Consider the following 15649-nt stretch of genomic DNA (forward strand, 5'->3'; position numbering starts at 1 on the left):
CCCCTGAGGTTCCCGCTGCCCACCTGCCGCTTCGCCGAGAGTCCGTGAGAGAGTGACCATCCTGCTGTCACAAGATGAGGGGCCTGGACCCGTGTGGCTGTGGTCTGGCCGGGTTGCCTGAGTGCTGGGGGGCCGGGGCTGGACCCCAGGGCTGCCACCTCCTACAGACAATGCTGCTCCCTTTCACCACACCGCCCTGTGCTCAGGGAAGGCAGCGCCACGCGCAGAGGCGGGACACGTGTCAGCCACAGCCGAGGGAGTGGGGCCCCAACAAATTTGCCGGTCGACTGTCACGGGCAGGACAGGAAAGCCGGGTTCCTTCATCCCAGAGATGCAGGGGAATGCACGTGTGGACACACACACACTTACATGTAGTGCAATACGTACATGTGCATGCACACACATGCACACACACCTACACGTCACGCAGACACACGCATGCACACATGCACATCCACACTTGCTGCTCGCACCTGCGCTTACCGATGAGCATGCCAGGAACAGCTTCTCCAACAACGGAGTTCAAGTTTCTAGGTTCCCACACATTGGTCTCTCTTCCTAAAACAGGCAAACTTGGATCTCAGCTTTGCAAGTTGGGCTTAAACCAGCCCGGCATACGCTCTTGTCTTCATTAGGAAGGCTGTGGGCACCCCTCAGCCGGGGGACGTTCTGGGGTCCCCTCCCCCGGGGGCCGCCTAGCTTCCCGCGAGCCTGCACAGTTGTCCTAGCTGACTTCAGACGACCTTTCCCAGCCAGCTGCTCATGTCAGCCCATTTTCGGGAGGCAGAAACCAAGGCTTAGGGAAAGCCCCGTCACGAGGAGGGTGGGGTGCAGGTGGAGCTGCCGCCCTGATCTCCGGGACAGTGGGTGAGACTGCGAGCTGCCCAGGGTAGGGAGTGCACCCCTGTCCCCAGAGCGGTGGCAGCAGAAGCCCACGGCCTCTGGGGGGTGGCGGCAGGACAGAGCCTGTGGACAGGGGATCCTCAGCCCCCTCACCGGGGGATCCTCAGCCCCACAGTCCCTCAGGCCGCTCCAGCCCATACCCCCTCCTGACATGGCCCCTCCCGGAGGTGCTGGCCCAAGAGTGATGCTTTTTTTCTCCCCATTTCAGACAGATTAGAAGAAGCTGAGTGTGAACAGCCAGAACCAGGTAGGCTCCTCTCACAGGATCCTCTCCTATGGGATCCAGGCTGGGGCTGGGGTGATGCCAGGCTGCACAGCATGGATGGGGGGCGGGGTGGGGACCTCATGCCTCCCTGGGGGAAGGCAGGTGGGCGGGGCATCAGCCCTGATGGGGAGCTGGATGAGGTGAAGGTAAGCTCCCCCTGCTGCCATGGTGGGTCCCCCATGAACACGCCAGGCCTCCAGCAGAGCAGGGTGTCCCCTCCATAGTCTGAGCCATGCCTGGCCTCCGCTCTGTCCCCAGCAGAGAGGGGCGTCCCCTCCATAGTCTGAGCCATGCCTGGCCCCCTGCTCTGTCTCCAGCAGAGAGAGGCCTCCCCTCCATAGTCTGAGCCATGCCTGGCCTCTGCTCTGTCCCCAGCAGAAAGGGGCCTCCCCTCCATAGTCTGAGCCATGCCTGGCCATGGGTTCCTTTCTTGAAACCTAGACCAGCTGAAATTCTCTGCTTTGAGAGGGTGAAGGGGGTGCAGGGCCTGGATTTGGAGCTTTGTGCTGGAGCAGCCCCTTTGGGATCTGTCTCTTCTTCCCGGGTGAGCTGGTTAAGGGATCTCCCTCCTCCCTCCACACCTCCATCTCGTCCCCCCACAGAGGATCTGCACTGGGGAGATCCTGGGCACTTGAACGCCTGAGGACCCTTTGGGGTTTCCCGGGCACAGAGTCCACCTGGATGCAAACAGGGAAGGGCCACCTGGGGTTCTGGACAAGGAAGGCTCCAGATATCCCAGGGCTGCTGTGGGGCCTCCCCTCACCCCTGCGCTCTGCTGCATGGGGAGCAGCAGGACTTGCCAGCATCAGAGGGGGTGGTCGGCCGATTCACACCCCCAATGAGGTCGTCAGGTCAGACATTTGCCCCTGAACCGCACTGAATTCTTGTTTATTCCTGGCCGTCACAGACTAACAAAGAGAGTTCGTTTTGAACATATTTTGTGCGAGTGAACTCGAAACAGAAGAACCTTTAGATCCTGGTTCTTTCTTTGCAGACAAATTCCCCTTTAAGCTCCCGTTCTCCCAACAGGAAGCATAGCCGCATGCTCCTGGGCGCTGGCTGTGCCTTCGAGGGCCGAGCAAAGCCAGCAGTCCAGCGAGCGAGCTCCCTTGGGCAGCGGGGTTCCCAGATTCCCCAGCACCTTTAGCTGTGGGCCTCAGATTCCCAAACCAGCCAGGACGAAGGTGGAGACCCGGGGGTCTGGGAGCCATTCCTCATCTTTCCTGCCAGACATAGCCCTGGGCTGGACAGAGGGACACAGACTTCACTGTCCTCAGTTCTGTGGGTGGCTTTTGAGCATGTGCCGACCCATAGCTCTGATCGGCTTGTGAGGATTTCATGGGAGTGGGGGGGGGGCTGTACCTGACAGGAGACCCCCCAAGGGCTGAGGAAATCCCACGGAGGCAGCGGTACCGGGAATGTGGACATGTCTGTCCATTAAGTGGCTTTAACTCTTTCTGGAGAGAATTTTTTTTAAGATTATTTATTTATTTATTTATTTTAAAATTTATTTATTTATTTATTTATTTATTTATTTATTTATTTATTTATTATGATAGTCACAGAGAGAGAGAGAGAGAGGCAGAGACACAGGCAGAGGGAGAAGCAGGCTCCATGCACCGGGAGCCCGATGTGGGATTTGATCCCGGGTCTCCAGGATCACGCCCTGGGTCAAAGGCAGGCGCCAAACCGCTGCGCCACCCAGGGATCCCAAGATTATTTATTTAATGGCATCACAACCTGAGCCTAAGGCAGATGCTCACCCACTGAGACACCCAGACACCCCGGAGGGAAAAGGACTTTAAATGATCGCTGAGCAGTGCTTTTAAACAGGAAGCATAGGAGGGCATTCCTGGGTAAAAATCTTGGCCAAAGTGATTCCTAGTCTCGTAACCATGACTGAGTTCCCACTGAGTGCTGGGTGCTGGGTGCTGGGCTCCGCGTTTCATGTCAGTTTTGATGCTCAGGTAGGGGAGGCTCAGGCAGGACCTGACAGGGACGTCCTTACCCCAGCCTGGACCCAGATCAGGTGCTCATCTATCTTGGGGGTTTTGGTGACTTGCAGCAATGCCTCTGCCTTCCCTGACCCCAGAGCCGCGTGAGACCCTACAGAAGGTGAAGAATGTTCTAGAACAATGCAAGTCCTGCCAGGACTGCCCGGAAGAGCCAGCATCCTGGGGTCTGTGCTCGGCGTCCAGTGGTGCAAGCTCACCGGACAGTGAGGAGCCCTCCTTCTGCTTGGACTCAGAGGCCGACTGGACCCACCCGGAGGCCCTGGGCTCACTGCTGCTGTTCCTGGATGCGCCTGAGTACAAGGCCTGCTTCCGTGGCCTGTATGACCTCTCCCTGCCGGGGCTGAGCACGCTGTTTTGTGGCTTCACCGACGAGGAGGAGCTAGCCGGGCACCTGGCCCAGGCCCGAGGGGCAGCCAAGAAGGCCGGCTTCCCCATGGCCCTCGCCAGGCTCTGCTTCCTCCTGGGGCGGCTGTGCGTGCGCAGGCTCAAGCTGTCCCAGGCCCGGGTGTACTTCGAGGAGGCCCTGGGGGCCCTGGGGGGCCACTTTGGCGACCTCTTCCTGGCGGTGGCTGTGTACGCCAACCTGGCCACCGTTCACCTGAAGCAGAAGAACAGGGACAGGTGCGTGCAGGTGGTGCCCAAAGCCTCGGCCCTGCTGCTGGGGACGCCCAGCCACGTCTGCAGCACCGAGGCCGAGTCGGAGCTCCTGAAGCATGCCCTGCGGCAGGCCATCGCCTACCGGAGCCCCCAGGCCGAGGCCCGGGCCTGCTTCCTGCTGGCCAGGCACCACACTCGCCTCAAGCAGCCCGAGGAGGCCCTGCCCTTCCTGGAGAGGCTGCTGCTTCTGCACAGGGCCTGGGGCTCCCCAGAGGCCTCGTGGCCCATGGATGGCTACCTGCTCCTGGCGGACATCTACAGCCGGCAGTGCCTGCCGCACCTGGCGCTGAGCTGCGTCCGGGCGGCCTCGCTGCGGGCCCGGGGCTCGCCGGGCAGCGCGCTCCGAAGCGCGGACCTGGTCCTCCGGAACTGCCCGCGGCTGCACCACCCGCCCGCCCAGACGGCGCACCACCTCCGGCGGGCGCTGGCCTCCCTGGCCTCGGGCCCGGGGCGGGCGCTGCGCGGCCCCCTCTGTGCCAGCCTGGCCCGGCTGCACAGCCGCCACGGGCAGCAGGACAGGGCCATCTCCTTCATGGCGCAGGCGGCGGAGGCGGCCGCGGGCACCGGCCGCCGCCTGGCAGTAGACTACGTGGTGGCGCTCGCCTGGCTCTACGTGCTTCACGGCCGGAGCCCGCTGGCCCTGGACATCCTCGAGTCTGTCCTGGACGTGGCCGTGGCCAGCGAGGACCAGGAGGGCGTCATCGCCAACGTGGCAGCGATCGCCCTCAAGAGGACGGGCCGGACCCGGCAGGCGGCCGAGGGCTACTACCGCGCCCTGCGTGTCGCCAGGAGCCGGGGCCACCTGAGGAACCAAGCGGTGGTGCTGGCCAATTTCGGGGCGCTGTGCCTGCAGGCGGGGGCCGGGGGCCTGGCCCAGCACTACCACCTGGAGGCCGTGAAGCTCTTCTCGCGGCTGCCCAGCGGCGACTGCGGCCAGGACTTCACGTGGGTGCTCCTGCGGCTCGGCCACCTGCTCACCCGCAGGGCCCTCGCCCGGCAGGGCAAGTGCTACTACGAGTGGGCCTTTCTGGTCGCCGTGGAGACGGACCACTTGGAGGGTAAGTGCCAGCCCTGCCCTTCGCGGCCCCACTCTCCCCCGGGCCCTGGGTCGGGCGCGCTGGCTTCCTGGAGGGAAATGTTTTCCTCTCACTTCTGTCCAGAGCACACCCGGGGGTTGCCGCTTCGAGGCAAGTGGTTGTTCTTCCACCAGTGAGAGTGTTGACTATTTGCAGGTGCCCTGGAGGCTGGCTGGGGGCGGCTCTCGCGGCAGTATGCCAGGCTCTGTGCGGGGGGTGGCCAAGAGCGGGGCACAGACGCCCGGGTCACAAGAGCCACGACATGGGGTGCTCATCATGATGATGGGGGGCTCCTGGCCCCGGCTCATAGGGTGGAGAGGGTCTAGCCCAAGCATGGGATGGAGGGTAGGCAGAAGGTGCCACCTGTGCCAAGGCCCCAGGGTGAGCAGGCTGGGCCATGCAGGGGATGGGTGTGTTGGGGGGTGGGGGGTGAGAACCTTGGCTGGGGGGCTAGGGCAGAGGCCGGGGAACACAGGCTGTGGTTTGACATTGTTCCCGAGAGCACTAGGGAGCCACTGAGGGATATAGGATATAGGACACTCACCAGGCCTGGAAGGGGGCCCTCTGGACCTCCGGGAGGAGCCCAGAGCTGGGTGCCCGGATGCGCCCTGCAGCCTCGGGCAGGTCCTGGCTGCGCTCAGAGGTTCTGCCCCTGTGCTGAGCCTGCAGGAGAACGACGGCCGCCGTCGTCTCTGAGCTGGTTTGGGTAGTTTGTCTCCCGAGGCTCGAGGCTCCACCTCTGTCGGCCCAAATCCCTCATCCTCTTCTGTGATCCTTTCATTTCCGTAAGACTCATGCCGATGGCCTCTCTTCCGCTGCCGATTCCAACACTTGACACCTTTTCTTCTGGTCTGGCTAAAGATGAGTCCACTTTGTTCATCTTCCCAAAGACTCGTCATCGGCTTTCATGAATTTTCTCTCTTCTCAACATTACTATTTTATCTTGGCTCTTGAACCTTTGCTGTTCCTTCCTTTTGCTTGCTCTGGGTCTAGTTACCTGCTCTTTTCCTCCTGCCTTAGGGGGGGAAGTTTAAATGTTTTTTTCTGAAATGTTTCTTTGTTAATGTAGGCGTCCCTCTAAACACTGCTGTCCTGCGTCCCGTGGGGCTGGGTACGTTGCACTTGTATCTCCACTCATTTCGAAATATGTCCTCGTTCCCGTTGTGATGTCTCCCACAAGCCGCTGGCTGTTTAGGAGCACACTCTTTGCGCCCACATATTCCGGGATTTCCTGAATTTCCTTCCTCCTGACTTCTGGTCGTGTTTCATTTGTCTCTGGAGGACACGCTCTGTAAGACGTCAGGCCCTCCACAATTACTGGGAGTTGCTCTGTGATTCGACGTGTGGTCCCTCTCAGGAAACATGACTGAGAGGTCTCGTGGGTCGCGGGCTTGTTCCAATCATCTGTGTCCTTGCTGATGTCCGGGTCAGCTGAGTGGGGAAAGAGCTCGACCGATCTCAGTCCCCAGGTTCAGGCGAGGCAACTATTTGCGGTTTGGAGCCTGGCCTCGTGAAGGAGCTGGAAGCCAGTTTGAATCCCAGCCCCACTGTGCGCTGAGTGCTCCAGACCCAGGACTCTGTTCGGGACTCCGCGTGTGTGCCTGCAGCGTGGGGAAGCCGGTGCTCCCGCCTGGTCGGCGTGGTAGGAAGGCAGCGCGGCATGGTGGGAGAGGCCGGCCAGGACGCCCCCAGGCCTGGGAATTGTGGAAGAGGTCAGCACCGTATCTGTGACCTGCCCTACCTGGGCTCATCACCATGTGCTCATCGGCTATGCGGCCTTGAGCAGGTGGCCTAGCCTGTCTGGGCTCAGTTTCCACACCTGCGATGCCCCAGGGGCTGGCACACAGCAGGGGCCTTTGGACCTTGCAAATGTCCCTGCGGTGCATGACGGTGATGCCCTCCTTTTGTCTCCCCCGCCCAGGCCAGCTGCGTGCCGTCCAGTGTCTCTGTCACTTCTATAGCACCGTCATGCCCAGCGAGGCCCAGTGCGTCGTCTACCACGAGTTCCAGCTCTCGCTGGCCCGCAGGGTGGCCGACAAGGTGCTGGAGGGTCAGCTCCTGGAGACCATCAGCCAGCTCTACCTGTCCCTGGGCACCGAGCGGTGAGGATGCCGGCCTTGATCCTGGGGCAGCCTCTCTGCAGGGACAGTTTCATTCCTAGTGTCAGACAGGCTCTGAGCCTGCAGGCCTGGGGAGCATCCCGACCTGTACTTGGGGCATGTGGGTCCCAGGACAGCTGTCCTCTGCCCACACACCTCACAGCCTTCCAGCGGAGGCAGAGTGTGCATTTCTGGGTCACTCTTCAGTTCATGGTAACTTTTGGAAACTGACCTCTGCGTTCCTCGAGTCTCCTTCAGCCAGCCCAGCTCTGGGCCCAGCAGCATGTCCCTGACTGTCCCCTCAGATGTAAGGACTAGAGGATTCTTGTCCATAGAGTGATAGCTGGCTGTCCCACCTGCTTCCCGTGGGCAGAGTTTCGGGGTCGCCTGTCCTATGTAATGCCTACCCTGTGCATCCCAATCAGGTTGGTAAGGAACAGCCTGGGAAGATCACTGAGGACACCCTCTCCAGCGGGAGACTCTCTGAGAGGCAGGGAGGGAGCCACAGGCCAGCCTCAGCCTCCCCTCCACACTCCAGGGCCTCAGTTTCACCGCAGGACTAATGGACAGTGACCTTGACAAATGCTTCTCAAAGTGGGGTCCCCAGAGCTGCAGCATCCACATCACCTGGGAGCCTACTGGGAAGGCACATTCCCGGGTCCCACCCCAGACCTGCCAAGTCCCAAACTCTGGGAGCACGGCCCTACAACCCGAGTTTGAGAACCCCTGACGCAGGTTATCTCTACATTTCTGCCCAGTGCAGATGCTCCCTGCTGCGGCCAGAGGTCACATGTCCGTGTCTGGGGAGGCGGGGTAGAGACAGAGGGGCCTGCTCCCCCTCTCCGCTCCCTCCCAAGAGCCTCCTTGACTTTTTCCAGCTGAGCAGACGTAACCAGACGGGCACTGGGAAGAGCCCAGTCTGCCCCTACGCGGGCAGCTGGCCTGGGAGCACCTGCTCTGACCAGCTGGCTCTAATTCCAGGGCCTACAGGTCCGCGCTGGACTACACCAAGCGCAGTCTGGGGATATTCATCGACCTCCAGAAGAAGGATAAGGAGGCACATGCCTGGCTGCAGGCAGGGAAAATCTACTACATCCTGCAGCAGAACGAGCTGGTGGATCTGTACATACAGGTGCAAGGGCGTGGAGCGCGTGCACCACACTCGCTGCCCCGCTCACTCTCTCCTTCGTCCCCAGAGCACGGCGGGCACCTGCTACGTGCTGGCTGCCTACGCCACCCCCACCCCTGGACTCCCACTTCCAGCATCTTACACAATGACCCGAGCAAGCCCCCGGGGGCCAGAGGCGGGTGCCCCTCACTGCGCCCACCTGGGCTGGTACACAGCAAGTGCTCAGTAAACATGCAAATGATGCGTTCGCTCTATTAACACACGGGAGAACTTGCTTCCGCGGCATGTGGCGTGTCTCCTTAAAAATGCATTAATCACAAGCTCCATTTCCAGTTGCATTCCCAAACATGACGTGATTTGAAGTAAATTGAGAAGCTCATGAGGGTTATGTTTTCATTTTTGAGTACCTGCTGTGTACTTCCCTGGGCCGGGGGCTGAGGATCCCGGTTCGGGAGCTTATGGCTGAGAAGGGGAGCAGACACGTCAGTAAACAGTTTTCCCACGGGGCTGCCTTGGGGCTGTAGGCAGGGACATGGTGGAGGAAGGAGCCAGGAGGGTGAGCTCCAGTTGGTCCGGGGAGGCTGGATTGAGCAGCAGGCGGGTGGGGCCCACCTTCAAGGAGGGCTCTGGACAGTAGGATTCTCAGGGGCAGAGGCCAGATGTGCATGTGTGGCCGGTTCTGGATTGCCCGTGGGGGCTGGTCTACTCTTGTCCATTCATTTGCTGTTCGTTGAGCACCTAGTATGCACCAGGCACCTTGCTGGGCTCTGGATATGGCAGAGAAGAAACAGCCTTAGCCACCTGGTGGGAGGGACAGGCAGGTGTGTGCTGTCAGGTGTTGCCAGGGGCCACGGAGGAAGATAGTAGAGGGGAAGCCAGATAGTAGAGCCCCGCCAGGGTCTGGGACTGGTTGCAGGGATTCAGGGGCCCCCACCTCTGAGCTACGTCCCAAACTCCTCACCAGCCCACACTTGCCAGCTCCCAGGGCCCTGGCCAGACAGAGTTCCCCATGGCACATAGCAGGAACCGCCGTCCCCCCTGAAGGACGAAGGTGTGGGCGAGGGGAAAGGCAGCCGCACTCCTGTTGCACATCCTCAGGGCCGCCTCGAGGGTCTAGGGGCAGCTGGGGATGCTGAGAGTCTCCGCCGGAGCGCTGTGGGCCTCATGAGAGTTTCTGCGGGCCCACAGGTGGCACAGAATGCAGCCCTATACACGGGGGACCCCAACCTGGGACTGGAGCTGTTCGAGGCGGCCGGGGACATCTTCTTCAACGGGACCTGGGAGCGAGAGAAAGCTGTGTCCTTCTACCGGGTGAGCTGGCTGATGAGGGCGGGCCTGCTGCCTAGAGGGAGGGCCGCCCCATGCACTCACTTGCTTCATTCCTGGGTGGCTTCACCCAGGATGATCCTGACCCCCAGCCCCAACCTGGGAGGGACCATTGGAGGGATAGAGGCCACTCTGGGCTTACAGGACCTCAAACTCCTGGGAGGCCAGTCCTACTCCATCTGGCAGATAGGAAACTGAGGCCCAGAGACGCATAGGGGCACAGCACAGGATACACAGCCCGACCATGGGGGGACCAGCACCAGGGCCAGGACTGCATGCATCTCCAAGTAGAGCAGCTGCTCCCTGCCCGGCCAGCCCACAGCCTGCAGCCCAGCCCTGGGGACAGAGAAACACCCACTTTTAGAGCAGGAGGGTGTTGGGTCCTACTTGTCAGGCTCTCATCAGCCGGGGGTTGGGGGCACTGGTCTGAGGTTACTGAGATGGGCTGCAGGTCATACCCCAGCTTGCTCATGGCCCAGCGGCCCTGTGGGTGTCAGAGCCTCTCCAAGCTGACTTTCCTCCTGGGGGACAGAGCTGAACAGAGACACCACGGGATAACGGGGTACATTTGGGGCTTTGAGGGATACCAGGCCTGACCTGCCTGCTTGTGTGGCAGGATCGGGCACTGCCCCTGGCTGTGACCACAGGGAACCAAGAGGCAGAGCTGCGGCTGTGCAACAAACTGGTGGCGCTGCTGGCTGAACTGGAGTCGCCCCAAGAGGGCCTGGAGTTTGCCCACATGGCCCTGGCGCTCAGCATCACCCTGGGTGAGCCCTGCACCCCGGCCCCCCAGGGCCTCCACCTCTGACACCTGCAGGGTCGGCGCAGAAGACAAAAGACAGGGGGGGCCCAGGGCACCTGCGGGGCTGCAGGTCACCCTCTCCTCTGCAGGTCCCAAATCTGCCCCTGGATGGTGCGGGGCCTGTCGGAAGTGTCCCACTCACTGGGTGGCTGGGCTCTCCTCATCAGTTCTGTGGCTTCCTCTGCCTCTTTCCCTGCTGACCACGAGGGCCAGCCAGTGTGCCCTGTGTTCTAGACACCTCAGGCTTCTCTCTGGCCCTTGCACACATGCCGAGCTGGGTCAGTCATGTTGTTCCATATGCCGCCCCTTCCCGGTGTCTGTCCCCACACTCAGCCAGCCCCACTGTTCTGTCTGGCGATGTCCCAGTCCCCTCAGTGCCTGACACCCCCTTCCCCCAGAGAGAGGCACACAGTGTGCAGCAGGGTTTGTGTGCACAGCCCATGGAGGTGGGCTGGAAATTGGAGGGAGCTGGTGACTCCCCGGGGGCGGCGGAGGAGCTGCAAATATAGCAGGAAGGATCCCTCTCCTGTGGGGAGGCTGCCCAGAGTCCTGGCACATGCCGTGCACAGCTGGCCTGACTCTGGGACCTCCCGCTGCCCCCTCCGGGGCCATGTGCAGGCACAGAGCTGGAACGTCCACCTCCCTCGGTGGACAGGGAGCAGACAATATTAGGCCCACTGTGCAGGTGGGGAGACTGAGTCCTGGGACCGGCTGGAGCTTTGGAGACGGTGTCGGCGTGGGGGTCCAGGGCTGGCCTGTGCCCCCACCACCCCCACAGCCGTATCCTCACGCGTGCCCCCATCCCTGTGCCTCCAGGGGACCGGCTGAACGAGCGCGTGGCCTACCACCGGCTGGCCGCCCTGCACCACCGTCTGGGCCACGGCGAGCTGGCCGAGCACTTCTACCTCAAGGCTCTGTCGCTTTGCAACTCGCCCCTGCAGTTCGATGAGGAGACCCTGTACTATGTGAAGGTGTACCTGGTGCTCGGTGACATCATCTTCTATGACCTGAAGGTGAGTGCGGGCGGGGGAGGCAGGGCTCAGGGCACGTGGTGGGTGGGGGAGCTGGCCCCGCTTGGAGTGGGATCGCAGATCGCAGATCCAGGCCTGGCCCCGGCCCTCCTGCCGCATGGTCTCGGCCTCCGCCCGGAGCTCCAGGCCAGGCCGTGAGGAGCAGGCCAGGTCAGTGGACGTGGTCCGAGTCCCACACAGGCCGGGCCCTGCCCTCGAGAGCTCCACGTCCAGGGAACAGGCTGACATGTGAACAGACGTTGGCCACCACTGGGTAAAAACAAACAAAAAAGTGTGTAGTCAGGGCAGCCTCCTGGAGGAGGTAACTGCAAAGCTGAGTCTTTTTTTTTTTTTTTTAAGATTTTATTTGTTTATTCATGACAGGCATAGAGAGAGAGAGAGAGAGGCAGACACAGGCAGAGGGACAAGCAGGCTCCATGCAGGGAGCCCGATGTGGGACTTGACCCTGGGGCTCCAGGATCACGCCCTGGGCCGAAGGCAGACGCTTAACCACTGAGCCACCCAAGCATTCCTGAGTCTTAACAGTCAAGCGGACCTTCGCCACCAAAAGAGTCGGGGGGATGAGGTCATTCTCCGGGGTGTGGGGGAGGAGTCACCACTGCCCCCAGATACCACGTTGTAAGGTGCTACCCAAGTCCTGGCACCTCCTCCAGGAAGCCTGCCACTGTGGGCAGAGGGATTCTTTCCTGGAATCCTGAGTCACAGAGGGAAACGGGCTAGGGATGGGTTGTGGCCTACCCCGGGGTTTATAGCAAGGACACCCCTGCAGGCAGCCTGGCTAGATCCTGCCCTGCTGGAGCTGGGGGAGCTGGAGCTGGGGCTCTACCCGTCTGCCAGCCCCGCAGTGGACACAGACCAGAGCCTGGAGACATCTGCATGCTGCCCTACGTGCAGGTGCCCCCATCGCCCCACCCTGGGTATGGTAGCACCGCACTGCAGTGTCTGTGCTCCGTGTTGGCTGACGTCTCCACCCCCCCCCCCCATGGCACCCAGGGCCTGGGGCAGCGCTGGAAGCCCCCCACCCAGTTAGCAGCCACCAACTCCCTGCCCGGGGCAGCCTTGGCTGTGCACTGGTGACACCTGGTGGTCAGAGGTGGTCACTGCGGCCTCCTGCTATGTCAGCCCCACCGTTCTTTGGGGAGCCAGTGGGCAGTGGTGGGTACTGCAACTTAGCCTCACTGTGTTCCAGTCTGTGTGATCCAGGCTCTGTGTGATCCAGGATCTGTGTGATCCAGGATCTGTGTGGTCTAGGCTCTGTGATCCAGACCCTACGACATCCACACTGTGTGATCCAGGCTCTATGACATCCAGACTGTGTGATGGAGGCTCTGTGTGATCCAGGCTCTGTGATCCAGCTTCTGTGTGATCTAGGCTCTGTGATTCAGGCTCTATGACATCCAGGCTGTGTGATCTAGGCTCTGCGTGATCCAGGCTCTGTGTGGTTGGCTCTTCTCATGCTTTACTGTTCTAGAGGAGTGGTGCCCCCACAGGACAAGGCAGAGACAGAGGCCGGCATGGTCAGCTAGTCAGGGTAGGACTAGGAGCAGCATGGTGGAGCTCCAGTGCCAGGGACCCTGGGACCCACCACCCTCTGACCCAGTGAGCCTGCATGCTTCATGTGTGCCTGCTGTCCCAGGCTAGGCTCTGGGCTGGGCCTCCCCCGTGTAGGCGTGCAGAGCCTGGCAGTGGGGCAGGGCTGTGGCCAACCTCACCTGAGCTCTGTCATCTGTGGCGTGTGTCCCTGACCCCTGGGCCACTGAGGAACACAGCCGCACAGAGGTTATAACCCCAGAGTCTATGTGATTGGTTACTAAGCAGCTCTGCATAAGAAAGGGAAACTGAGGCTGGAAGGTGAACAAATGTGCTCAAGACAGGAGTCAGGGAGCTGGGCTCAGAGGTACTCAACCTGACACCAGGCCCTGGGGATGGGAACTTATCTCTCCATGGTCTCACGGGGCAGGAAGGCAAGGTCCCTGGGCTTGGGAGGCTGGGGTCCAGTGGCTTCCCAGCTGTGCCGTGGCTGCCATCAGCTCCACGTCTATCATCAGGGGCTACAGCCAACTTCATACCCTGCAGCACAGCCCAGGAGAGACGGAGGCTCCTCTGTGCGCCCCCTGCATGGACAGGCATGGGGGCCGTGGGCATCTCTGCCACTGTACAGCACCCCCTGTTACCTGCACATGGGGGCATCAGGGCTGAATGAGCATGACTTGAATAGGACAGATTTGGGTGTGAATCCTGCATGTGCCCCCACTGGCTGCTGCAGGCACATGTGCACACACACGTACATGGATACACACCACTTCCCTACCACCCACAGTGGCCAGTTCCCTAGTTGGGATGTCCCCTCCTCCAGGAAGCCCTCCCATCCTATACCAGGCTGACTCAGGTGCCACCTGGGGCTCCCGCAGGCTGCTGCTCACCCCTGTGGTCAATGTGGTCCTGGAATGGGCCGTGGCTCCTGCCTCACACTGGGCCCAGTGCCTGGAGGGGCTCAGAGCAGCTCTGAGTCCCTGCTGTTCTGTTCTCCTGAGCCTGCGCTCTGTGCAAGGGCAGTGAGGAGCCAGGGCTGCCGACGGTGTCCTGGGAGCCGTCCCAGGCAGCGGAGGGAAGGGCCGGGTCTGGGTTTTAGAGTGGTCTCTCGGGAGGGGCTGGGGCGGACACGACGGGGAGGCCGGGCAGGGCAGCAGCCTCCGGAGAGACAGGCTCGCGAGCCCCCACCTGCACCCAGGGCCGCGTTAGGGTTAAATCTGGCTGAGCCACCGTCTCTCCCCCAGGACCCCTTCGACGCGGCCGGGTACTACCAGCTGGCGCTGGCGGCGGCCGTGGACCTGGGCAGCAAGAAAGCCCAGATGAAGATCTACACACGCCTGGCCACCATCTACCACAACTTCCTCCTGGACCGCGAGAAGTCCCTCTTCTTCTACCAGAAAGCCCGGACCTTCGCCACGGAGCTTAACATCCGCAAGGTCAACCTGGTCCCCGAGCGGTGCTGGGGGCGGGCGCCCTGGCTGGCCCCCAGCCCCCCGCCCTGAAGACCCCGGCCCACGGAAGTGGAGTCCCCACCTCTCCTGGGGTCTCTGCAGGGCTTGTTTCCTGGGAGACAGGGGTCAGACGGCAACCGATGATTTTGTGGTGACCTGCCGCAGCCTGCAAGACCCCTCCCCTGGTCTGCCTCTGGGGGAGTGTCAGGGACCAGGCCCCATCACTGGGGACCCCCCTGGTCTGCATCCCGTCCTCAGCTGTGAGCTGGAAGGACAGACCCGGGCCGGGTCCCTCTGCCAGCCTCGCACACCCCAGTTCCTGGTGTCAAAACGTAAGACGGCTACAGGCTTTCCTGGGCATCTTCTCCCCCACCCATCCCCTCACAGTGTGTCTGGCTCTAGCTCTGCCTTCAGCCCTCAGACTGACCTCCAGAGCCAGCCCAGTTGGGACTGTTATTGTCTCCATTTCCAGTTGAGGAGATGGAGGCACAGAGAGGTTAGGTGCCTGGCCCACCGTCACACAGCAGGTAGGTGGGGCAGGGTGTATACCACCTGCCCGCCTGCCTCAAGGGATGTGTCTGCATTAGAACCTAAGAGCAGGTCCTGGAAGAGGGTGTCAGCACCTCGCTGTCTCTCCACCCCTTATCTGTGTCCCAAAGGCAACAGAGACGGGGCAAGGGAAGGTGGCCCCAGCGCTCTCCGACCTGAGCATCCTCTGGCCCAGCCTGGCCCATCACCTGCAGCCCCGCTGGCCCTGCATGGTCTGCTGCTGAGCTTGTCTAAAGGCCCATCTGCACCGCCAAGCACCAGGGAGCCTCGATTTACAGGCAGGGAAATAGTCTCAGAGAGGCCGTGGGTCTCCCGGGTCGATCTCCCCCACACGGCATCATGTCACTCTCCTCTTTTTAATTTATTTTGTTAAGTAAGGTGAAATTTACATAAAATTAACCATTTAACATGGACAGTTCAATGGCATTTTGTGTATTTACAGTGACAAACATGTTTTCATTGCCCCATGGAAACCTGTCCCTAGAAAAGTCACTTCTCCTTCCCCCTCCTTCAAGAGCCTCCTTGAGCAAGAGGGGAAGCTGAGGCCGGCAGAGGGACTGGATGGTGGGCCAGAACTCTGGGTCTGGACCTGAGCCCGGGAGAGGTTGCAGGCCCCGGGGGCCCCCGGGAAGGGGGCAAGGGATTGGGGTCTGCGGAGCCCCAGGGCCCTGCCCGCTCAGAGGTGGCCTTCAGGTCTCCCCCAGGCCTCTCCCGCCAGGGAGCAGCAGAGAGCCTTCCAGAAGCTGGTGCAGAGAAGCTGCCGAACCTCCCAAACTTGACCCCAAAATGCCTTCTAGAGGCGGGAGGGAGGGC

The 15649-nt window shown here is 61.4% G+C and overlaps 1 protein-coding gene across 7 annotated transcripts in view; it reads left to right on the top strand.

Annotated features, from left to right (window-relative positions):
- Positions 1 to 15249, top strand: part of SH3TC1 (SH3 domain and tetratricopeptide repeats 1) — a 48653-nt gene extending 33404 nt beyond the window's left edge. For 6 of the 7 annotated variants that reach the window (XM_025437352.3, XM_025437356.3, XM_025437351.3 and 3 more), the window contains 8 exons: positions 1112 to 1150; positions 3234 to 4898; positions 6838 to 7018; positions 7997 to 8147; positions 9333 to 9455; positions 10087 to 10237; positions 11089 to 11285; positions 14081 to 15249. In XM_025437352.3, coding sequence (XP_025293137.1) covers positions 1112 to 1150; positions 3234 to 4898; positions 6838 to 7018; positions 7997 to 8147; positions 9333 to 9455; positions 10087 to 10237; positions 11089 to 11285; positions 14081 to 14338 — 2765 coding nt within the window. In that variant the 3' untranslated portion in view covers positions 14339 to 15249. The remainder of the gene's footprint in view (positions 1 to 1111; positions 1151 to 3233; positions 4899 to 6837; positions 7019 to 7996; positions 8148 to 9332; positions 9456 to 10086; positions 10238 to 11088; positions 11286 to 14080) is intronic. The other variant, XM_049108557.1, reaches the window with a different exon arrangement.
- Positions 15250 to 15649: the final 400 nt, after the last annotated feature.

This window comes from Canis lupus, chromosome 3 (assembly GCF_003254725.2).
Source record: "Canis lupus dingo isolate Sandy chromosome 3, ASM325472v2, whole genome shotgun sequence".
NCBI lineage: Eukaryota > Metazoa > Chordata > Mammalia > Carnivora > Canidae > Canis > Canis lupus.